At 33.0% G+C, this 25,405-nt stretch overlaps 2 protein-coding genes across 3 annotated transcripts in view; both read right to left on the bottom strand.

The window, feature by feature from the left end:
• The window catches only part of LOC111059057 (ETS homologous factor-like), a 72,436-nt gene extending 71,157 nt beyond the window's left edge, over positions 1 to 1,279 (bottom strand). Inside the window, exon 1 of the mRNA XM_039439114.1 lies at positions 1,094 to 1,279. The gene's annotated coding sequence lies outside the window, so the exon portion shown is untranslated. The remainder of the gene's footprint in view (positions 1 to 1,093) is intronic.
• Positions 1,280 to 2,528: 1,249 nt separating this feature from the next.
• The window catches only part of LOC111061903 (transient receptor potential channel pyrexia), a 32,608-nt gene continuing 9,731 nt past the window's right edge, over positions 2,529 to 25,405 (bottom strand). Inside the window, exons 7-11 of one of the 2 annotated variants that reach the window (XM_039439111.1) lie at positions 24,851 to 25,078; positions 21,118 to 21,459; positions 18,560 to 18,820; positions 14,158 to 14,429; positions 2,529 to 2,952 (exon numbers count right to left, since the gene is read on the bottom strand). In XM_039439111.1, coding sequence (XP_039295045.1) covers positions 2,625 to 2,952; positions 14,158 to 14,429; positions 18,560 to 18,820; positions 21,118 to 21,459; positions 24,851 to 25,078 — 1,431 coding nt within the window. In that variant the 3' untranslated portion in view covers positions 2,529 to 2,624. Of the gene's footprint in view, positions 2,953 to 14,157; positions 14,430 to 18,559; positions 18,821 to 21,117; positions 21,460 to 24,850; positions 25,097 to 25,405 lie in introns of both variants that reach the window. The other variant, XM_039439110.1, reaches the window with a different exon arrangement.

Raw genomic sequence — 25,405 nt, 5'->3', positions numbered from 1 at the left:
GTTCTATTACCGTATCTAAAGCTCAACTATCAATTATTAAATATTGACATAAGCGTCACTCTCTTTTCATTTGTATGAAATGTAAAGGGTTGTGTGGCAGAGAGGACCCGGAGTCCTAACTCCGCCCTTAATAAATGCAATCAATCTCTCTCTCTCTTTCATTTTTAGTTTGCATTGAAAAATTGTTTATGATTAAGGTAAATTAATATTTTTTTAAGGTAACTAAATACTTTGTGGGTTAATTGGAAGAGGAGGCTCTTATTCCCTCAAATTTGCCCTCATCACTTTTAATATTGTGAAGACATTTATCTATCTATCCTAATTCAATAATTAACTTCAGTTTTCAGTTCCTATGTAGTGTACGGTATTCAGTTTCCAATAGTGTGTAAATTGAAACGCCTGACCGCTTATGTGTGCAACAGGTATGAAACAGGTTAATAATAGACATGAATCTCAATTTATTTTGTAATTATTTTATTACAAAACTTTTTTTATGGTAAGTTAAATTCTAATGTAGGATAATGACTTTTTCATTAAAAATATTGAGTTGTGCTACATTTTTTCAATTGGATTAAAATTTATCACTGTTAGCTTAACCATAAATCCGGTGGGCCTGGGAATGTGTAGGCCTACGGTAAGTTACGAGTACAGTACAGTAGCCTACACGTAAATAATAATCCACCATGCACATTCCATGTCATTTAAATTCAATTATTCTGCAATCCCATAAATCTATAAGCTAGGCCTAACAGGGTTGAATTTCAACTATACTTATCTAGGTCTATACTAAATAAAAGATATTGCTGTAGTTAAGTTGTACATGATAAAAGTACCGTGCATAAGTAGTGTGAGAATTCAAGTAAAAGTATGTTGTGGAATTACAATCGCTCCATCTCACACAGTAACTTACCATACAAAAAAAACTCTAGTTTTCAATTCATCACTGAATGTTCAGATTGTATAAACTAACTAATTTGTAATTTGTAAATAGAAACGGGCTATTATTACTTTATCATAGCTAAAATCATCTAAAAACCAATAAAATCATTTAAATTCAATATTAGCGTAAGCTTAGGCCTATGTTGAAACTTACATTAGACGTAGAATCTTGCCAAAGTTCACTAGCAGAATTCACCATAATAATTAATTAATCAATCAATTTGTAACTGGAGGCCGCGTAGAATAATGATAAAACTTGTTATTTAGAATAATTTCAGAATTATTATTTTTAAAAGAAAAAACCGGCATTGAGCATGAGCACAGTCATTTTGATGAATGTAAACAAAAAGTATCGATACTGTATCGATATTAATACTTTATCGATCAATAGGTATCGATGATTTAACAAATCAATCTGATTATATCGTTAGCACAGGCGCCAATTTTAAAATGACTCTCTTTTGAACATTCAGACCAAATTTTTGAACAATAACTTCAATAATTGAATAGATTATTTACAAACCAACCAAGAATCTAATTCATACATAAAACTCCAACTATATAGCCTAAACACCCTTTTACAATAACAAACATTCAAAACAAGTTGGTTTAAATTTGATAAAGCAAATTAGCCTATATCATCATATTTATGTATTATACCATAGTATCATCATAGAATTTGATCAACATTGATTGGTGTTGCTATCCTTGTCCATTGTTCGACAAAGCAAATAGCGCTATCATTTTGTAGCTTCGCAACGTTGATTGTCAGATTGTTCTTTGACAATGTACAAATCAAATTGATTAACAAAATATTCCATCACAATTATTGTGAAAAATGTTATTATTCAATCATTAAAAACTATAATTACTTGACAAATGAACTAAATTGATTATTTTAAACTATAACGAAGAGTTAATCATGATATACCGGTATCAACGATCCTCTATAGAAGGCAGTGGCAAGGCAAAGAGTCTTCAACGCTGTTCTCCTATCTTTCTCCACTGTAGCGTGGGCAGCGCGGACATCACTCAGTGTACACCACAGTACATTACAGTGGACATCACAGTAACTCTTTACAGTAGTGAACAGTTGCTAATAAATAAATTGGAACTATAACAGACTGATAAATTAGATATAGCTTTTTAATTTTATGAGATTTACATCAAATATAATTCTAATACTTATCCTCGAGATTTATATAAATAAACTGTTGCTAAACCTAATATTGTATCAAAGAGTCCTGTTTTCTTGTTTGTTCTCCTATCTGGCCCACTTCACCTGACTCAGATGTCTGAGAAATGAGTTCTTAGACATCCTCGAGATTTCATATTCAAATAGCTGTTGCTAAACGTAAAAATTATTATCAAAGAGTCCTACTTTTCTTGTTTATTCTCTTATTTGGCCCGCTTCACCTGACCCAGTCGTCTGAGAAACGAATTCTAAATGCCGGTTGCACAAAAACCGGTCAAATTTTAATTGTGATTAATTCCACAAGAACCAATCTGATAAGCTGTCTTATCAGAAAGACCTTCTCTGATTGGTTCTCGTTAAATTAATCACGGTTAAAATCAAACCGGTTTTTGTGCAACCGGGCCTAAGACATCCTCAATATTTCATATTCAAATAAACTGTTGCTAAATCTAATATTGTATCAAAGAGTCCCGATATCTTGATTGTTTTCTTATCTGGCCCGCTTCACCTGACTCAGTCGCCTGAGAAACGCACCCACATTGGGCTGATCATCGATAGTGGTCAGTGTATTACTTCTTTGTATTGTCGAGGTGTCGTGATCTCTTGTCAACAGTAAATGCTTGATTTCTTTCAACAGTTGTACAGTTTCAGTGCTGCTGTCTTCCTGGCCACTTCCGCTTGCGCCCATATCGTCCAAATGTAAACTGGCTCCAAAACTGCTCGTCTTCGGCTTATTGTCTGTCACATCGGTCACTTCTGTCGAGATTGAAGGCAAATCGAAAGAGTCCTGTGCCACCAATATTGATCTGCTTTCCTCTCTGGAACAAAAATAATATGCATGTGTAATTATAAAGGATAAGAGGTATAAGTAGATGAGACGGTCGCAGATGATATGCTACATCAATTGACTCCTGTACAGGGGAGTATCGTTGGCATAACATTTGCTGTTCTCACAACTTTCCTTGAATTAGTTCCTGAGTTTCTTTTATAGAATTCAATTTGATATCTCTAATCCATTCCAATACTAGACCATGAAAACCAATTTTCGAATCATAGTCACAATCAGAACCTTTGGATATCGATCTTCTAGTAGTTAACAGAACCAGAATGCAAAGAGTATAAAAAAACCCACCAGTCACTGGTGGTAGGGCTGTGGTTGGGTGCAAAGTAAATTCTGTTATTATTGTAAATGGAAATAAATACGAAATATCTCCACTTTCGAGGTGAATTTCATTTCAAAGACTGGAGAGATATCGTCTATTTTTCTTTCAAATAGTCTCCAATTTATCATAAGAGACAATACAGTAAGTTAATATTCTTTGACATTCAATATTTCGATTTCCGTTAATTGAATCAAGCGACTACAATGTAATTGAAGGTATTTAAGTGCTCTCTGATTAATATATAGATCTACTGGGTAGATTAATTGACTCAGTATGTAATTAATAACTTGATTGTTGAATTCTGGAAATTACTACTTATCACAATTTCCGAAAAACTACTTTATGGGTTGTGATGAAACTTATTATTTCTCATACATAGAAACATTAAAAATGAAAAACAACAGCTTTCTAAGATCCTAGATGTTTACCAATAATGCAGCTATCTTGTGGATATAATAACTTTAACTTCAAGAAGCTTTCAGGACTGTTTTCAGAGACAAATATTGTTGAAGCGTTTGAGTTATATAAACTGTGATGCCTCTGCAAATGAGCTTCTAGCAAATAATGTGATACATGTGATACAAATAAGATACTTTTTCTCCTCTCAATACTCTCAATATTATTATGATAGTTTTTGTGATATGTTGATACACAAAATTAACGATGCATTACTCCGCATGTGCTGGAAGTTTAGGTGTAATGATTAATACATTACCGTATCAATAATGAATCAAATATTGGGCTTATCGAGAAGTAATGACAATCGTTCAAGTATTTAGTCTGAATCGTATCTGAAAATGACTCTTCAACATCAGTAGCAAGTTCTATTTGCACAAAAGAGGAAAATCTATACAGGTTTATTTCAACATGAAATTCAATAGTGTGTCGTCCAATAAAGTATGTAATGAAAACATTTGGGGTATGTTGGGTGTGCTTTGTAGATGTGAGATTCTATAAAATTATAATTAGTAGATAACCCGTGTTCCGCAATGGCGGTCAATTAAAAACTGGACCTACTGAAATATTCAAGAATTCAAAATAGGCCTAAAACCATCCTCGGTAAATTAAGAATAAATATGCAAAATATTTCAAGTCAATCAGCTCAGTAGTTCTGGTGTGATGATACGTCATTCGTGAATTTCCTGTCACCTACGTCTGTCTATTAGCCAATATTATTTCCTTAATTAGGCTATAATTTATTATAGATAACTCTTAAACATCAACACAGACAAATTATTATCGTGATTCACATGATACGGAAGATAATTGAATGAAGATCTAGAACTTACATGTAGGCCTACATTATTTTGCTGTAAACTTACTATAATCTTGATACATACTATACATTAGGATAGGAAGAGAGTTATGAGAGTTTCAGCAGCAAATCTTCCAAAAACTAGTGTGACAACCTCTTTCATCTACAAAAAGTGTTACAAAACTGTAGTGTGTTCTGTAAAATGTTATTGCCTTTATATTATATTTGCGACACGTTTCCTACAATCAAACTTCTATATTATGCATTTATAATATTTCAAACGTTAATTCATTCTTCAGAAGTTCATATTCTTAACATTTATTATGTTTCTATAAGAAACTATGGAATATTATAGAAACTTATAGAAGATTAGAAAAATCTATGCAATACAGGTATGACTCATCCAATTCAGGTATTAACGGTTGATATAAGTGAACAGTTCACTCACAACTCAGATTACGAAGTGACAGTGAACTCTATACTAAATAGGCTATGTATCGTTCATGTACTATAGCCTACTTCAAATTATGGAACAGTACTGCGATGTACTCGAAACGAAGAAGCAGTATTGGGCTACAGTTTAGAATTTAGTTTTCAGTAGGCTACCTGCCAGCAAAGACAAGAAGATTCTCAGCCAAAAATCCAGTTATATAGTGGTGTGTCTCACTCTTTTGAATTCTGATCTATTGATGCGAATTGGAATCATTGTCTACTTTTCAACTTTTTCTATCCAGAAAGGTTTAGAAGGTCCCTGCTTTGTAAATACTGCAGCTATAGTTGAATAGCTTTAGTTATACATACTAGGGATAGTGGGCAGTTGGATGAGTACTTATATATACAGGACAAAACATCTTCTCTCGCTTTCTCTATCACTTCTCTCTCTCTCCTCCCCTCATGCTTATTCACTCGCTCTCTCTCCCGCTTACTCACTCACTCAATCTCTCACTCACTCTCTCTCTCTCACACACTCTCACTCTCTCTCTCTTTCTGTCTCTTTTAATTATTTTTTTTAATTAATTTTTTATACTTTGTAAAATTTGTTCAATAATTAGCATTACCGTAAATTTATGTATAAGCCAGTAAATATTGTAACATACATAAATAAATAACTCTAATCTAATCAAATCTCTCTCTTTCACTCTCTCTCTCTCTCTCTTTCTCTCTCTGACAACTATTTGCTGAAACACGGCCGATTTATGTAGTTACATCACAATATTATATTATCGTTATTTAAATTGCATTAAATCTTCATTCTCATCCATTTATTTTTCATACCTTGTCAAATTTGTTGAATAATTAGCAATACTGTCATTTTAATGTAAATAAGTGTATAAGCCAGTGTATATTGTAACATACCTGAGTAAAGAACTAGATCCATTCTAATATAATCAATCTCTCTTTGTCAGTTTGTCAGCCTTGATCAACAAGGAGAATTCAAACCAAAGTCTAGACTTGTTTGACCCTTGCAATAAAAGCTAAATACCCAACAAGCCATATTCGAGCTCGACTCCAACAAGTATGTCATCCTTGAACAAGAAGGGTTTGCTGATTTCGATTCAAGTAGAAAAATTCAATGGAATTTTGATTAGACTTGAGCGATATTTACATTATCATTCAATATTGTGACAAAGTTATATTGATATTATGTAAATATCGCTAAACAATATTTACTTGGTGAATTATCCAATATTGTATTGATATTATCTGAAAATGTTGAACAATATCTACATGGTATATCATTCAATACTGTCACAATGTTGTATAGATATTATTAAATATTGCTTAGCAATATTTAGGTAATTTTAAATTTAATATTGTAATAATGTTGTATTGATATTATCTCAATATTGCCAATCATTATTTACATGATATATTATTCAATATTGCGACAATGTTGTATATATATTATTTAATATTGCTGAACAATGTTACATGAATATGATTGATATTGCAAAAATATTATCCAATATTGTGCCAATGTTGTATTGATATTATCTGAAAATGTTTAACAATATCTACATGGTATATCATTCAATACTGTGACAATGTTGTATAGATATATTAAATATGCTTAGCAATATTTAGGTAATTTTTAATTAATATTGTAATAATGTTGTATGATATTATCTCAATATTGCCAAACATTATTTACATGATATTATTCAATATTGTGACAATGTTGTATAGATATTATTTAATATTGCTGAACAATGTTTACATAATATATGATTTGATATTGCAAAAATATTATGACAATACTGCTACAATATTATAATGACAATATCTTTAACAATGTTGCTGAATGTTGTGGCAATAATGAGACAATATTTTTTTGCTACTTGGGAAGAGGAAATATGGCAGATGAATAAATTTAAAACTCAGAAAATAGATGAGACAGCACTGTACTTTGTGCTCCTTCTTCTTTAAAAAAATAGTGGCTGGCTACTGAAAAGTGTTTTGTGCTCTCTGAATATTTTTCTGTTTAATTGAAAATTTTAATGTTTTAAATTGAGTTTTGAACAGTTATAGTGTTCTAATTTTGTCTATAATTGTTTCGTGTGTTTACAAGTCTATAGCCATTGTTTTCAACTATATAAACTGGATAAGTATTTTAGCTTGTAATGATGCTAGGATGTTTAAGTGTGTAAGGTATTATTTTTTTTTAGATTTGTGTTGTATATTGCCAAAATTCTTCTGAAGATTATAAGTGGTTTGCTCTGAAAATGGATTTCTCATTCATAGGCGATAGATCCATTCATAGTTTATCAAGAATCTACCACTTTGGAGCCGATAACTTTCCTTAGGTTGATAGTTGAAAAATGCTATCCAACCTATTTAGGAGAAATTGGTAGCACTGCAAATGGTACCCCTGGTGTGGGACTGAATCTCCAAATTGTCCCAAATGTTACCCCTGTGGTGGGACCGAATTACAAAATAAATATGTCCCAAATGGTACACCATGAAATCCCTGGTTATAGAAATTATGTGTAGGCTGATGTCTTGATAGGTTATGAATGAGATGCTGCTGAGTGGGAAATCGGTTCAAGAGAGATCAAGTCCTAATGAATATATTATCTGTGCAGACTAGCAAAATGGCATACAATATGAAAAATATTAAAAACGATGATGAGTTAATAGCTGCCTTAACACAACTGTTTGATAAGCAAAATGCTAAGTTAGACCAAATGTTTAAAAATCAAAATGCTAAGATTGATAACTTGAAACAAGATCAAAGTGCTAGGTTTGATGAGATGAAGCAAGAATTTGCTAGCATTAGATAAGAGCAGGTTAGTATAAACCTTCTATTAAAAGATACACATGAAACATTGAAAGATAATCATGAAGATGAAAGCAAATTGAAGCAGGATGATAGTAGTGTTAAGATACAAGATCAATTATTTCAAATTTCAGATAATGTAGGCCTAGTTACTGTTATTGAAAAAGTAAATCCTAGTGAGATAGTAGAATTGAGTAATGTACTAGGTAGGGAGTTGTCTTTATTGAAAGTCAACAGTAAAGAAAGTAGTATTGCCAAATTGAAACTTAGGAAAACAGTAAATAAAGTGAATGTTACATGAGACAGGTTTCTGTAGAGGTTAGGAACAATGTAAACAAAATGAATCTTGCTTTGTATCAAGTTGATGAATTCAACTTTCAACTGAAAATTGAAAAGGTGTATGCAAAGCATTATCTAGTGAACATGACCGACTTTTGTAAACAAAATGGCTTTGTTGAAACAAATGAACCCATGAATAAAATCATGTTCTTGAAGAAAACAAAGCACAAATTCACATTGATGTGTTAGTATTCAAAGGTTGTTTCAAGTTGCTTACTTACAAGATGATGACTGTGAATCACATGATGAAAGGGTATTCCCCAGCACTATGTTATGATTAGGAATCCTGTGTTATGCCGGGATCCAGAATAGCATAATCGCTACGCAGTGTATGGTAAGAGTCCATAATTGTGTCTTTTTTCTTTCCTGTAGCCTATTTTTCTTGGCCCTTAATCTTTTCAAATTTCGATTCTTTCCTGTCTTTGTGTAATGTCAGTAAATTTCTTCTATGATTCATATCTTAACCAATCTTGTCCATAGTCATTTAAATTTGTATTTTTTTTCTGAAATAATTTTGGAAGTTAAAATAGTAGCTTATTTTCCTAATCTTTAAATTGTTGATAAAACTTAACTTTTCTAAAATCTATCCATTGTAGTGTAAATAATTGTTTGCTTGCGGTATATTTTTTCATCATGTATTACATATTTTAATTATGTCTATTTTTTTGTCAGGTATTATATTAGGTAATTAGGTTTTCAGAGCAAATTATGTCCCATTTTCAGTATATTTTATTAAATATACTTCCTTATGAAAGTTTAGAACTGACATGTAGGATAGGCTCTAATTAATCTTTCTCTTACTTGTATTATTTAGGAAATCTATTTACTCAATTTTTCTTTTTTTCTTATTTGTATTTTTTAGGGAACTTATTTACCCATTATCCATTATCTTGATTGTCTTTGTATTGTAATCTTGAAATGTTTGTACTTATTATACAGTCTTCAAATTCTGAAATTATTTAAAAAATAAATGGTTCAATTTAGAACATGCTGAAATTTAATCTTATGTATAAATTCTTTTGTTATAATAATAAAACTTTAAAATTTTAAAGTATTAATGAATTGTGTCGCCATATTATGAGATTTTCAATATAAATTAAAGTTAACTTGAATAATGTGTCATTAAATAAAAAAGTTTTGTCATATTATAAATGAAATGAGTTAAAGGTTAAAATTTCTCTAAAGTTTTTGTAATTGATGTCTTTTTCTAAATTTTAAAAACTATTTATTCTATAAATTTTGATATGATTGATTATCGTTTGAAATGGATGCTGGAGTGTATGTAGAATTTTTAGTGGGGTTTGTTGATTAGAATTTTGCTGGTATGTGATTGTTTTTTGAGATGGAAACCCATCATTGCCTAAAGAAGGAATATAACAGAGGTTATGACTTAGAGAGGCAGTAATGAGATAATATTTTTTGTGTTGATTACTGATGCTGATTGCCATAGATGCAAAATAATGATTAATAATGCTGATTGCCATAGATGCAGATGATTACTTATGAATATTGATTGCCTTTGAAGCAAAATATTATTGATGTTTTGAATGATTTCTTGTTTAATGATTGATAGTAAAGTTTTGTCATGAAATGTAGTTTGTGTTAGAACATTGAAAAGTCGAAATAAACTATAGTATCCAACAAACGATGATTAATAATATGAATAATTTGCTTTTTATAAAATATTTGAACAGTGAATAAATGGAAATGAAATTATTTTTTTTATTGAAATTTTGTAATTGATGTCTCCAAATTTCACAATTTAGGTATTGCTGACTGTATAATAAGATGTTAACAAATTTCATTTTTATATTGATTATATACTTAGAAATAATTTTCATGTGTATTAGATTGTATTGGTAGCCTAATAAAAATTTTCTTTTTAGTTTATAAGCATTTTAAGATAACAGGTACAGCATGGACATTAACATTGAAATAATTATCACGTGAATCTCGAAATCAGCAACAAGTGAATGCCATGAAGAGTGTTAAGAACATTTGGGTGATTTTCGAACTAGTGTGACTCATTAATTGAATATCTACACCAATAACTATGCCAATATCAACACCAATATCTGCTCTGATGTCTACACCGATGCCTATGTTGCTGCCAATGTCTACGCAAATACCAACAACAATATCTACGCTGATGCTTATGCCAATGTCAACGCCAATAACTACACCGATGTCTACGCCGATGCCTATGTCGATGCCAATGTCTACGCCAATGCCAACGCCAATATCTACACAAATACCAACGCCAATATCTACGCTGATGCTTATGCCAATGTCAACGCCAATAACTACACCGATGTCTACGCCGATGCCTATGTCGATGCCAATGTTTACGCCAATGTCAACGCCAATAACTACAACGATGTCTACGCCAATGCCTGCACCAATGTTGATGCCAATGCCTACACCAATGCCATCGCCAATAACTACGCCGATATCTACACCAATGTCTGCACCAATGTCTAAGCCAATGCCTACGACAATGCTGATGCCAATGCCTGCGCCAATGTTGATGCCAATGCCTACAACAATGCCAACACCAATGCATATGCCAATGACAATGCCAACGCCTATTGCTGACCATGTACCTAACTCAAACTTCAACACTACCACATTACCTGGAGGTAATTGCCATCCATGTTCACGTTCATAACTTTGAATTCAGAATAACAGTCACAGTATCATGAAAGAATTGATTCAAAAAATCCTCTCCTAAATTATTCCTGTATGCAGAACTCTAAACCTTGAAAGCTGAAAATATCAAAAAACCAAACCTTACCTAAATTAATCCTCACCTAAGTTAATCCTGTATGCAGCGACTATCTCTTTTCCAAAAAACGAATTACATTTCAAGCCTGAAATGTACATTGTATAATTATATGATACAAAATTTACGTGACTCTGTATCGAGTTTGGTATGCAGCCGTCTACTACAAGCATGAGGCAATGCTAACTGAGATGTCACCTGTATCGAGTTTGGTATGCAGCCATCTACTACAAGCATGAGGAAATGCTAACTGAGATGTCACCTGTATCGAGTTTGGTATGCATCAGTCGACTACAAGTATCAGCCCAACACTACGTGCATCCAGATCAGCCCAACACTATGAGTATTCAGATCACACTGGAGTCACACTTAACTGAAATTCATACTGAGTGCCTTAACGGACTGTTTTCCAAAATTTGCATCGATAAAATCAACCGTGAAATTGACCGTGTCAATAGTGAAAGAAATGAACATTTTTGATTTATTGAAATTTTATGTGAAAATTAAATGTAACAATTCATCAATTCATTTAAAAAAAAATAATAATAATAATTTTTTTTATTCAACATACTACATTTTTTTATGCAATAAAAATTGAATTTTTCTATCTATCAAATTTATGTGCAATTTCAAAAACCATCTTTATATATAACTTTATATATAACTTCTTTATATATAACTTTCCGTTGAGATATTTTCCTTTAAATTATAAAGCTAAATCAAAAGTAATTCTGATATTCTATACTTTGAAATATTGTTTGGAAACATATAACAAATGCTATTGATGAATTTTTATAATAATTTTCAATTATAGTTGACATTTAATGTTTTTATAGAAAAAATTGTTACTGTTCTCAAATTTAATTTCAACAATTTCCATTTGTTTCAATGTAATTTTTTTTCTTTAAATTCTCAAACAGTAAAATTTTTTATGTCAAGAGGGGGGTATTTGTAATATTACATTTTTTCTCGATTAAAATCGAATCTTCAATTCGAGATCTATAAAACTTGATAGTAAATATCAGAGTAATCGATATACGGACAACTTTTTGACTGAGAATTTATCGTAAATAATTGTGTTGCATATTCCATGGTATCACCGAAACAGAGTTAACAGAATTAACAGATAATATAGAGGATATATAAATTTAAAATAACAGTTTCGAAATACAAGGCTTTGCTCTGTACTTTGTGCTCCTTCTTCTCTAAAAAATAGTGGCTGGCTACTGAAAAGTGTTTTGTGCTCTCTGAATATTTTTCTGTTAAATTGAAAATTTTAATGTTTTAAATTGAGTTTTGAACAGTCTATAGTGTTCTAATTTTGTCTATAATTGTTTCGTGTGTTTACAAGCCTATAGCCATTGTTTTCAACTATATAAACTGGATAAGTATTTTAGCTTGTAATGATGCTAGGATGTTTAAGTGTGTAAGGTATTATTTTTTTTTAGATTTGTGTTGTATATTGCCAAAATTCTTCTGAAGATTATAAGTTGGTTTGCTCTGAAAATTGGATTTCTCATTCATAGGCGATAGATCCATTCATAGTTTATCAAGAATCTACCACTTTGGAGCCGATAACTTTCCTTAGGTTAATAGTTGAAAAATGCTATCCAACCTATTTAGGAGAAATTGGTAGCACGGCAACTTATTTATCTATATCAGTACCGGTACATAAGAGTGCTACAAGCTACATTGCACCTATCAATTTGAGATTAGACACAAAAAGGAAAATAATGCTACCTGCTCATTATGGGCGTGAAAAATAAAGTATAATGCACAGCCTATGCATGTATGACAACTCAAAATGAAAATGAGGATATAAGATTAAAGCTTAAGATTTTTTTGAAAAACCAATAAATCATTGATCATTCAAAAACAAAAGTTATTGATCACTGTTTCTTACAGGGTTACTTGATACATTTTTTCCTTGCCCTACTAACATAGGTAAGGATAAGGAAAGTATTGCTTTCTGAAAAAAATTAAGGTACCCCAATCTCTAAATTTCTATACGTTTCAAGGTCCCCTGAGTCCAAAAAAGGACTGAAAAAGTGTGTGTGTGTGTGTGTGTGTGTGTGTGTGTGTGTGTGTGTGTGTGTGTGTGTGTGTTGTGTGTGTGTGTGTGTGTGTGTGTGTGTGTGTGTGTGTGTGTGTGTGTGGTGTGTGTGTGTGTCTGTGTGTGCGTCTGTGTCATGACACGATATCTCATCTCCCAATTAACGGAATGACTTAAAATTTGGAACTTAAGGTCCTTGCACTATAAGGTTCCGACACGAACAGTTTCGATCAAATGCAATTCAATATGGCGGCTAAAATGGCGAAAATGTTGTCAAAAACAGGGTTTTTCGCGATTTTCTCAAAAGCGGCTCCAACGATTTTGATCAAATTCATACCTATAAAAGTCATTGATAAGCTCTATCATCTGCCACAAGTCTCATATCTGTAAAAATTTCAGGAGCACTGCATCATCTATGCAAAGTTTGATTTGAGATTCCCAATTATCAGGCTTCAGATACAATTTGTACAGAAAATTTCAAGTGGAAAAGATTGAGCATAAAAATCACTACAATTAATGTTCAGTAGCATCTTCAAAAAATCAAATTCATACCTGAAAACGTCATTGATAAGCTCTATCAACTGCCACAAGTCTTATATCTGTAAAAATTTCAGGAGCAATGCATCATCTATGCAAAGTTGATTTGAGATTCCCAATTATCAGGCTTCAGATACAATTTGTACAGAAAATTTCAAGTGGAAAAGATTGAGCATAAAAATCACTACAATTAATGTTCAGTAGCATCTTCACCTAAAATTGAAAATAAGCTCGAAATTAGAGAAAATAAGATTATTCAATTGCAAACTGTTAGCAACTGTTGATTCTAAAATCATTCACTATGAACAGATAGCAGACTTCGTGTATCTGCAGCGCTATTGTCCTGTCACTAGCTGGCTCAGATCTTAGAAAAGTAGACTTGAAATGCGCGGGAACACTAGCGTCAGTTGATCAATTTTCATAACGGCAAGGAAAGTTGTGTGAGTGCACCACACCAGATTTTTTATTAAGATTTTTTTTGACACTTGATAAAATGGATGAACACCCGAAACCGATCTTGCCATCGAAGAAAATAAAAGGATACTAGAAAAAATAAAAAATATTTCATTAATATTTTAATGAACAGTTTATTGAATAACCAAGATAAAATTGATTACCTGGTAGGTTTATCAGCAGCTTTGTTGAGTCGTTTAGCTCGAGCGATGGGAACAATTTCATCCATGATTCTGTCAGGCAGCTCTCCGTGATCAAAGCCTATGTCCTTGACAAACAGCTTGATGGGAACGTGGTGCTTTGTGTTGAGCATTTCTCGAATAATCGAGGGGAAGAATCGACTGTGCAGCAGCCAGTGGGTGGTCAGCCGCTCCAAGTGCACTATAAACTCTGTCTGCTTCTTCAGGTGGATGGCGTGGCCTTCCAATTGCAGCGCCTACAAATTCAATATTAATTTCTGTGCAAAAATATAATAGCTTGAAACTACTAAGAATAGCCCAGCAAGATTTGTACTCCCACCAAAACTCCCCAGTTTACACTCGAACACACTCATGAAAATTAAAACTATACTATAAAACTATATAAATATGAATCTAGCCTCAAATTTTGACATTCAATAACTTTTTCTTGTGTGCACAGGATTTAATGATTTTTTTAGCTGTGTTCGTTATGTTCAGGACCAGGTTTATGGCCTATAAAATTTATAATCCGACTTCATGACTCTTTTCCTACGGTCCTTCAAAGTTTACATGAGTAATCCTTATAAGAAAAAAATTTAAGCTGGCCATACACAGAAATAAAACTCAGCTGTTATAATCATTGTGTCATACAAAAGCTGTCGGTAGATAGTGGACAAGAGTGTGTGGTGCTTCATAACCGCCCATGTATTCTATTATAAACGCCCCGACTAAAAACAAACTGACTGTTCTGTGTGTAACCATCCAGCAGTGCGGCCTCAGGTTAAAGACTTACATGCTCTAAAGACATTGCTTTCTTTCGAATTAACAAAATGTATTACAAAATTTGCTGTAAATATAATATGTAAATATTATCAGTGCTGTCTTCGGTGTCCAGAATTAATTGATTTTAGTAAATTATTTATTTTGCAGTTGGAAAATTATCTGTATAAATAAAATGCCGCATCGCGCCTCCTCAGGTGTGCATCCAACTAAAGTTTGTCATGAGATGCATTAAACTATTTGGCGGTACGATTCGCCGGGCCAGCTAGTATAAAATAGAATTATAGTACCCTTTTTTGAAATTAATAGAATAACATATTAAAATACAATTTTTAATATTATTAATAAAATATTATTTTTATTACCTAATTTCAAAAAATTACTATAATTCTATTTTATAAATGGGAATGTAACCCTGAATTCATACATTTTAAGAAACTACCTATACTATATAGTTTGCTTTTCAAAAATAAATCACATTTGGATTTCCATGACTGATGAAGCTCCTCCTAAGGAGTGAAATGCATTCCATAATATTCCTCAACCAAAAATCAAGTATTTTATTTATTTTTAAAAGTACGGTAAGTGAAAAGTTATGAAATTAATAAAAACTAATTAATTAATACATAAATGAAGTGAAGTTAAGTAAAAAGTATTTTTATTTAAATATTATACTTTGTAACAATTTTTTCTACTTCAACAGATATTTTATTCATTACCTTTGTAGATTTAATCCCCTGGAATCCCTTTGGGTATTCAGTAATAATAGGCTAATAATAATTGGTAATTAGGAAGAGTTCTACAATTTCTATTCATTAATAATTATTAATTTGTAGATTTCAGAGGAATAGAACTCCATGATGAAGTATTGAATCAAAAAAGCTTAATTCAAAAACTGTACTACTATGAAGGATTAGCGAAACAGCAATGTCAATTGCAGGAATGGTTTAGGCACGACTACAATTGCAGATATTTATTTATTCAATCATTCAGAATTATACAACTTACAGAAAAGTACCACAGGCTTATAATAAGCCCAAAACGGTTCCGATTCTAATTTATACAACAGTCCAAGTGTAGCTATAGTGAGGTCCACGTTATAATGGCAGTGGATAAAGATAGAAGAATAGCGATGCCGATTCTCAGCATTAATTAATTATATTTCTACACTGTCAAAAACATAATTGGCATCGTTGTGGACCTAGAAAAGGATAGTACCACCGGATTTGTCGAATGATAGACAAGGATAGCAAAACCAAAGTTGATCAAATACTGTCATTATAACGTGGACCTCACTATAGGTTATTTGTCACTTAAAAATTCTTCAGGCTGATACTGTAAAGCTGATCGTGATATTTTTCAAAGTTTTTCGATTCGTATATCATCAAGCTAGTAAAATGAAAAAGTTTTCTCAGGAAAATATTTTTTTCCGATCATTACTTTTTGAGATATGACGATGTATTAAATATTACTTCTACTTTCTACAATTTACATATTACTTTTTGCAGATGATGTATTAAAGTCGAGTAGTGGTTTTCTCAAGATAAAAATTGAGTTGACAAAAATTATTTCCTTCATTCATATTGAATATTGTCAAAAACTAAATATCGTAGGGTACATGACTTTTTTATATTCGAAATTGAGTGGAACTTATGAATTTTAGAACTTCGGAGTTGTGAAGGAGAAATAGTGAAATGGACTGCTTTGATTGCTTCATTTAATATTATTTATTGAAAGTATAGTGCAAGTTCTGTATATTACCGTATAAACAAGTATATTACCGAGTTCTGAAATGCATCTGGAAAAACAAAGTAATCCCAGAGGACTGGAAGAAAGGAGAAATAATTCCCTTGTTTAAAAAAGGAAGTAAGAAGAATTGTAAAAATTATAGGGGAATCACCTTGATGAGCCACTGTGCGAAAATCTTCGAAAGAATATTACTAAACAGAATCAGCCCAAAAATCGAGCTTGAACAAAGTGAGGAACAATATGGTTTTCGACCAGGCCGCAGTACAGTAGATCTTATATTCTCCATAAGACAACTGATGGAAAAGAGCTGGGAATATAATAAGAAGATTGTGATGCTATTTATAGACATAGAGAAAGCGTATGATTCAGTGGATAGGCAAGGTTTGTGGCAGGAAATGGAAAATTTTGGGATTGAGAAAGAACATATTGGCATAATAAAGGAGATGTATAGGGGATATAAGTGCAGAGTAAGAACACAAAGTGGTTGTACAGACGAGTTTGAAGTAAGGAATGGGCTAAAACAGGGAAGTATTCTATCACCAGCCTTGTTCAATGTAGTTATGGAAGGAATGAATAGACAAGTGAGAGAGGAAGTAGGAGAACGGGATAAGAAAATGATATTTGCGGATGATATGATGATTTGGGGAGAAACAGTTGAGGATGTACAGATGCAGTTGGATGCTTGGAGCAGGGTTATGGAGAAATATGGTCTGAAAATAAGCAGGGAAAAGAGTGAAGTAATGGTTTTTGGAAGGGATGACAATTTTGCCGGAGATATCAGATTGAATGGAGAACCCCTGAAAAATGTTGGAAGTTTCAGGTACTTGGGCAGTGAAATTGCAGATGATGGGAGAATAAACCACGAGATAACTAGAAGATTACAAAAGGGGGGAATTTCTACCAAACAGTGAAACATTTGATTTGGGATGGAAAAGTACCAGAAAAGGCAAAGATTATGATGTACAAGATGTATTACGTACCCATCATATTATACGGAGCCGAGACATGGACGATGACGGAAAGAGAGTGGAGTCGAATACAGGCAGGAGAAATGAGGTTCCTCAGGGCAATAAAGGGGAAGACACGAAGAGACAGAGTTAGAAATGAGGATATAAGAAGAGAATTGAACATGGGGAGTATAAGGGAAAAGGTTGAAAGTATGAGACTACGCTGGTTTGGGCACATGAAGAGAATGAGAGAGGATCGGCTGCCAAGGAGAATGGAGGAGATGAGGATTGAAGGGAGGAGACCAAGAGGACGACCGCGACGACGATGGACAGACTCAGTGGCCAACGAAGTGGAGAAGAGAGGACACCGATGGCGGCAGGTGGAGGACGAGCGATGGTGGGAGGACCGAACAAGATGGAGAGGCATTGTAAACACCCAGACCCGGCACTAGCTGGAACGGGACCCGGATATGTATGTATGTATGTATGTATGTATGTAGTGCAAGTTATTAATTGAAAGTTTCGAGTGAAAAACTACACACTGCATTTCATGCTTATTGTTAACGTTTTAGTTGTATTCTTTTTGGCAATTATAATTAGTTAGGTAGTATTATTATACTTCTTCATATATATGGTGTATAGGACACTGATATAATAGTAGGTACTGTATTCAGTGGGACAATGAAACTTTGTGCTCACATACCCACATTTTTCGTGTAAAGAGGAGAAGACTTGTTGTAAACCTATCTTTGTTCAAAAAACGTATAATTTGTGAATAGAAAAAGTTATTTTTCCTATATCTGCTCATCCATTATCTAAATTAATCTGATGCACTAAATTAATCTAAATTAATACTAATCTGACGCACAAGCCTGTGGCACAAATGGGCATTACCCTCACAAAAAACTCACCTGAACATCATTGACGGCAAGACCGAGCATGAGATTAGTGAGAACTATGGATGCCAGCAGTATGAAGATAACGAAGACTAATCGACTGCACTGCAGTTCATTGGGTGAGTCGTATGTGAAGAAGAACTCGTCGTTCAGTTCGCCGGTCATCATGATCACCATTCTGATGAACGGGTTCCACGCGCCTTTGAACTTGGAAGGGAACTGGATCCAGAAGCACAACACGAACCCTATGAATAGGCACACTCCGGTCGACATCACCTGCAAAACAAACATAAAATGTTGAACGATATATTTGTGGAAATTTCGGGTAAAATAATTTGAATAGAAGTATGGTATTGGTGCAAAAATAGACTGGTGTCTGAAGATATAGTATTATTTAAGTAAGACAAGTAGGCCTAGTATAGTATGTACAACTGGGAAAAAACGGACAAGACCTGAATAAATAATGACGAAATATGAATCGGTCCATGCAAAAAGGGCTTCAGTCCAAAACTTGTAGTCTTGAGAAAACTACAGAAAACTGCCTGTGCGTTTTATTTTTCGTAACATGACCATTCAATTTTTATCTAAGGTACTTCATACTGTCATAAGTTATATAAGATGTGGAATTTGAAAATTCGTCGGTATTTGTTTCCAAAAAAATATATAAAAAAAGCTTGGACTGAAGCCCTTGTTACATGGAACACAATTTGGAATTGAAATAACAAGTCTTTAGATGCTTGTAATTCAGTCTTGAAGTTATTTTGAAAGTTCTAATATAATAGGAGGGGTTTAGAATAATGTACATGACAATTATTTAATGAGATGACTTGAAATTTTCGTCAGAACCACTTATATGATGTATTTTTTTAATTGAGAGGTACCTGTACGGTACTATATAGTTTCGATAGTACTCAGGCCGATTAATTTCATATGGATTATACCTACCAGCTACCGGTACCACATCACCTTCACGACAACTCACATAAGAAAAAGTTTAATATTATATTCTAACGACAACACTGGAACGTTATTAGGAGAATTCAAGTTCAATAGAATTGAGGTCTGTTTCAAGCGTCATTGTTTTGTGTGTTATATTGATAGTCCAGTCGACAGTCCTTCTGATTTTAAAGTCCACTTGATGATTATTGTGAAATGTGAGCACTCACTATAGTTTCAGTAGTTCTCAATCAACAAGACATATATAGATTCTCATGAACCAATCCCAGAAGGAAATACTAGTAAATTGTATCTGCTTAAAAAATTATCCATCTTGGAAAGTAACAGTTGGATTTATTTTACCAGTACCTAGTTTTTTATCTTGCCTTGATGCAAAAGCATCAGAGTAATATAGAGAACTTGGAAAATCTCGATTGTTGCAGTTACAGCCCGAATCGATTATTATAATGTGGAGTTGAATAAATTTCTGTAGAAGTTAATACAATCAGAATAGAATAGAATAAAATGACTTGTTTATTTTTGTTGACGTGGCGAAGTTTGGACAATAATATCCACTCTACCACTTAACCATGTCGTTAGCAAACAATACAATCCAAAATATGCAGAGATAACAATAAAATTGAAGCAGCAAGAAATGACAATGAAATGTAATAAATATGAGAGATCAATATTGAATAATAAAAGTCTTTTAAATAGTAAGTGTTTTTCAATAAACTCAATCACTTCACTGCTGAAAGAAAAAGCAAAAAAAAATTAAAACAAAATAATAGACAAGCTACTGAAGAAAATTAATATAGTAAGAATTGGAATCAAAGATGAATTTGTTGATTTCATGAATAGTGGATATGGATATGAGGAAAAAAACCTGTGTAGGCCTAACAATATGCAATACGTGGGAAAGAGAATAAAGAAACGTTGGGAAAATCAGATAGCAAATAAGAAGATTTTAAATAGGAAAAATTTTGAAAAAGAGGATAAGATCATAGAGAAACAATAGTGTAAGTAGATATCCCATGGTATAGGGAGAATTTATGTCGCAACTTTTACTGTTATCTCAAGCCGATTACTGTCGATTATTGTCAATTTTTACTGTTTTGTTGGGACGATAGTGTATGAACGGAACAATTTGAGAGACTACCAGCATCACACAGCTGCATAGGAAAGAACTACGTGAACTATTGGCTTGGGATAACAGTAAAAGTTGCGACATAAACGCCCTATACCATGGGATATCTACTTATGCTATCGTTTCTCTATGATAAGATGTAGTTACTTAATCAATACATATTTTTAAGAATTGAAAAAGATACAGAATTGCAATCCAATACGCTTTACAGAATAAAATGTTATAGTACAAGGAAAAAATTTCAAAGCGAAAAAAAATAGAAATTAAAGGACAAGCACACTCAGACATTCAACATCCACACACGTAAGCATCCTATGAGGATACTGATAAATTTAATGACAATTACAAATCATATGAATATGATCAGGAAAGAACAACAGGCATAGCCCAAAACTATTCTGTTCCCAAATTTTGATATATAATAATATGTCCATAAAAATAGTTTATGTTCTTACTGTGGGAAGTTAAAGTTCAAATTTGTTGTGATCACCTTTAGCACATTATTGAGCACAGCGGTGAACATGAGGCCATAGTTACCCCAGCAGGGGAACCGGCCCATCTGGAACATGAGGCAGCCCCAGGCGGTGACAATGACAATGGAGGCGATGTGCGTGAGGATGGCCATCTTGTTGCTGCGGTAGACACAACTCTGGTCCACCCAGAAGGCCATCAGCAGGCCATACAGCGAGCAGATGCAGTTGACCCAGGGTTCGGTCATCTGGTAGCGCAGAAGGCCCATCAGCAGCAGTTGCAGGAAAGAGTGCAACAGAAGCAGGAAGGCAGACAGTGCCAGCACTATGCGAGTCGTTTGACGGAGGGTTGTGAACAGGTTCTGAAAAAAATGAAAAAGTTGAAATTGTTGTTGTTTTCCATGAGAAAACACTATATTTATTCATTCATTCATTGTCACATTACATCAAGTTTTTGAGTTTCACTCATATGACTGGTGACATGTCAGTATTACTAAATCTAAATTATTACCTATAGAATTACTATAAAGTATATTGTGAAGTGAATAAAGTACTGTCAAGTATTGTCAAGTCACTTAATTCTCATATATTGACTAATATGACTTGAGAAACAAATAAAAAAATTAAGATCGAATCTAGTGCGACCTAGCAGAGTATAATAACTCTTTTAAAGTTAATAAGACACGTTTTGTCTTTACTACAAAATAGATTGAAAAAAGTACAATAGATTCCATGAAAGTACTATAAATCCATTTATTCAATTGATAGAAATACTTGAAATTATTTATCTACTCACTGAAAATATAAAACATAATGCGATAAGATATAACAGGCATTTGCTTCTTATGAGGCTTTATGTTATATTATGGTTTTTATATATTATGATTGGCCAAGATCTATGATTTCAATTTCTTGACGTTGTCCTACTTGTAATTGTTAATGGCAATAATTTTTTTTGACTTGCCTAGGCTGTATTACATTAGTAACTCTAATAAATAAATAAATAAATTTGTTTTATTGACCAATAAATACATTTGTACAGTACATTTCAGGCCTCGTCAAAAGTTCAAGATTACATGATGTAAGTCACTAGCATAAATACATTTTTCGTCAACATCTTATTCTTAATAAAACTTGAATGAACATTTTCAATAATATCAGTAGGTATAGCAAAATATTTCGAAACATTACATTTACACAGCATATAGATAAATAGCAATTCGTAATATATTAAAAGAGAAACACAAAGACTAACACTACAACTAGTACTACTATATAAAGTCATAACATAGTAATCACATACTATTCTTACAATGTAAGTCACATTTTTATTCTAAGTAGAAAACGTTATATGCTATCAATTAAAAACTCTTCAGTAGAGTAGTAAGCCTTTTCTTTTAGCATTTGTGAAATGGCAACTTTAAATTTTTCTTGAGGCAGGTTCTTAACTTCAATTGGTAGTTTATTGTAAAATAACAACTGTAAATAGGGGTAGCTTTTCATGCTCTTACTCAATCTGAGATTTGGTTTCATAATTTTTTCCCTATTGCTAGTATTGTAAGCATGATATTCATTATGTTTGTGAAAGTTGTTAGAATTCTTCTTTACACTTATCAAATTGGAATATATATATAGAGATGGCAGAGTCAGTATACCCAGTTTGATGAAGTGAGGCTTGCAAGTTTCTCTTGGGGAAAGGTTCAAAATAGCTCTAACTGCCCTTTTCTGCCATATGAAAACTTTTTTATGTGTTGGGCAATTGCCCCACATTCTTATCCCATAACTAAGATGAGAATGGAAAAGTCCGTGATAGGTCATCAACAATACTTGCAGATTAACAGAACTATTTAATCTCTTGAGGAGGTATGTTACCCTTGAAAGTTTTTTACAGAGACTATTCACATGTTCCTCCCAACAGAGTTTACCATCCAATATTACACCTAGTAATTTGACAGGCTTAAGATTATTGTGGTTCAGAGTATGCCCTAATGTAAATGTTATTTTCTCTGTTTTCTGCTCATTTAATTCTAGGTCATTAGATAAATACCATGATTTTGCCTGATTCAAGGAAATGTCAAGTTTATCCTGAAGTTTTTCGATTTCGACATCTGATTGGATTATTGAGGTGTCATCAGCATATAATACAGAAAGACCTGGTATATTGAAACTGAAATCATTTACGAAAACCAGAAAAAGGAAAGGCCCAAGGACCGATCCTTGAGGTACACCTGTATTTATGTTCAATACATCAGAGCATTTACCTGCACACTTTACCATTTGTTTTCTGCCAACCAAATAACCTTTCAATAGCTTTAACTCTCTATCAACTATACCATAATACTCAAGTTTTTGCAGAGAATCACATGTGAAACTCTCTCAAATGCTCTGCTAAGGTCTAATAGGGTTGCCCCAACTGCACATTTATTTCAAAACATTGATGTACAAAGTCTACAATTTTCTCAACAGCGTCTATTGTAGAGTGACCTGGTCTAAAGCCATATTGATGGGGATATAATAAGCCATTGAAAATGAAATATTCATAGAGTTGCATTAGCAGACAAAATTCTATTATTTTACTGATGATAGGCACAAGGGCAATTGGTCTGTAATTTTCAGGATTTTTTGGATCTCCTTTTTTCAAAACAGGTGTAACACTGGACACTTTCAAACAATCCGGAAAGTAGCCCATGACAATAATAAAATTTATAATATATGTTAGAGGAAGCAAGGTTGAGTCAATTATTTCTTTGATCAAGTAATTAGACATTCCAAACACATCTTCACTACGAGAATTACTCATTCTATTAACAATGGATTTAACGGTTAACTTATCAATTGTCTTAAGTTTAAAATTGTGTGAAGGCTTTGGAGCATTAATCAGAAAATTTTGAAATGACGTATCAATTTGGTCCTGTCTATCATCCAAACTTCTGGTTGGTACATTAACAAAGAGCTCATTCAACACATTTGGAGAGATTGGTATTGGTTTTTTACAAGCAGGCATGAGATTAGATTCTCTCTTGACTATTGACCAAGCAGCCTTACACCTATTATTAGCATTTGCAATAAATTCACTATTTACCTTTATTTTCGCTTGTTTCAACTTGAATCGGTAGTGCTTTCTTATATTTTTATAGACTTCTTTATCATATTCACTAAGTGTATTCTTGAATCTACTGTAAGAAATCAATAATAGAATGTGTAATTTTTCCAGTTCAGGTGAGAGCCATTTTGAAGAGGATTGTTTTTTACTTTTATTTTTCACCAAAACTCTATCTACGTTACATGTATTAAAATTATATCCCCTATACAATATTCTTTAATCGATTGTAGCTTTGTAACTTATTCAAATCAAATCAATTTTATTGTTTAGGCTACCGGTACGTTGCTTGTTAAAGAACAGTTCATTCATCTATACTTTCAATCATGAAAATCATAAGTCAACGAATAGCAATTTTCTTGAGTAATAATTAAATTTGACAAAAATATTGTTGACTTCCACCACGAAGAATAAGTTATCAGTAGGCCTAATATAATTGAAAATGCTGATGATGATGATGACAGAAAATAATTGGGGCAAATAATAATAATTTACTACTCACAAAAAAGCAAGACGCTTTTGTACGTGAGCAAGAATTGAAAAAGTTTCTTTTAATATAGTTCTACTACACATACGATATGATATAGAAATATATTATTAATATTGTCTGAGGTAAATGGCGATTGGTAGATTGGTATCTCATCTGTTGATACCTTATACTTATCGTGAGCCCATGCCGGGTTGACCAATAGCAGGCTGAAGAGCGAGAGAGAGATGACAAAGCAGACGTGCAGACTGAAGATAAAGAAAAACAACCAGCGCATCTTTTTCCACTTGACGTGGATGAAGGCCTCAATCAGCGGATGCTGAATCAGCTTCTGCTCGCAGGTCAGCAGGGAGACAACAGACATCTGCCGATTGTTGTCACGGGGAGCCAGCATCTGGAAGTCCAGTTCAACCTGAACAAATTAGATATAAAGTGCTATATTTAAATTAAAATTTCAGGTGCTGGGGATCATTGTGGATGCTCCTTGGTATGTCAGGAACAGTGATATTCATAGAGACCTGCACGTTGACCTGGTGTCCACCGAGATCCAGAGGCATGCAGAGAGGCACGAGGGGCTACTCCACCAACACGACAACGTCGAGGCGATCCAGCTAGCAGCTGGAGAGTTGATGCGGAGGCTCAAAATGAGGGAACCGTTTGAACTAGTGAGGTGCTTCTTCAAAATAAAGTGTCAAGTGGAAAAGCAGAGTAATGATTGAGT

The sequence above is a fragment of the Nilaparvata lugens genome, chromosome 12 (genome assembly GCF_014356525.2).
Source record: "Nilaparvata lugens isolate BPH chromosome 12, ASM1435652v1, whole genome shotgun sequence".
Lineage (NCBI taxonomy): Eukaryota > Metazoa > Arthropoda > Insecta > Hemiptera > Delphacidae > Nilaparvata > Nilaparvata lugens.
This window is presented reverse-complemented; position numbering and strand designations above follow the sequence as displayed.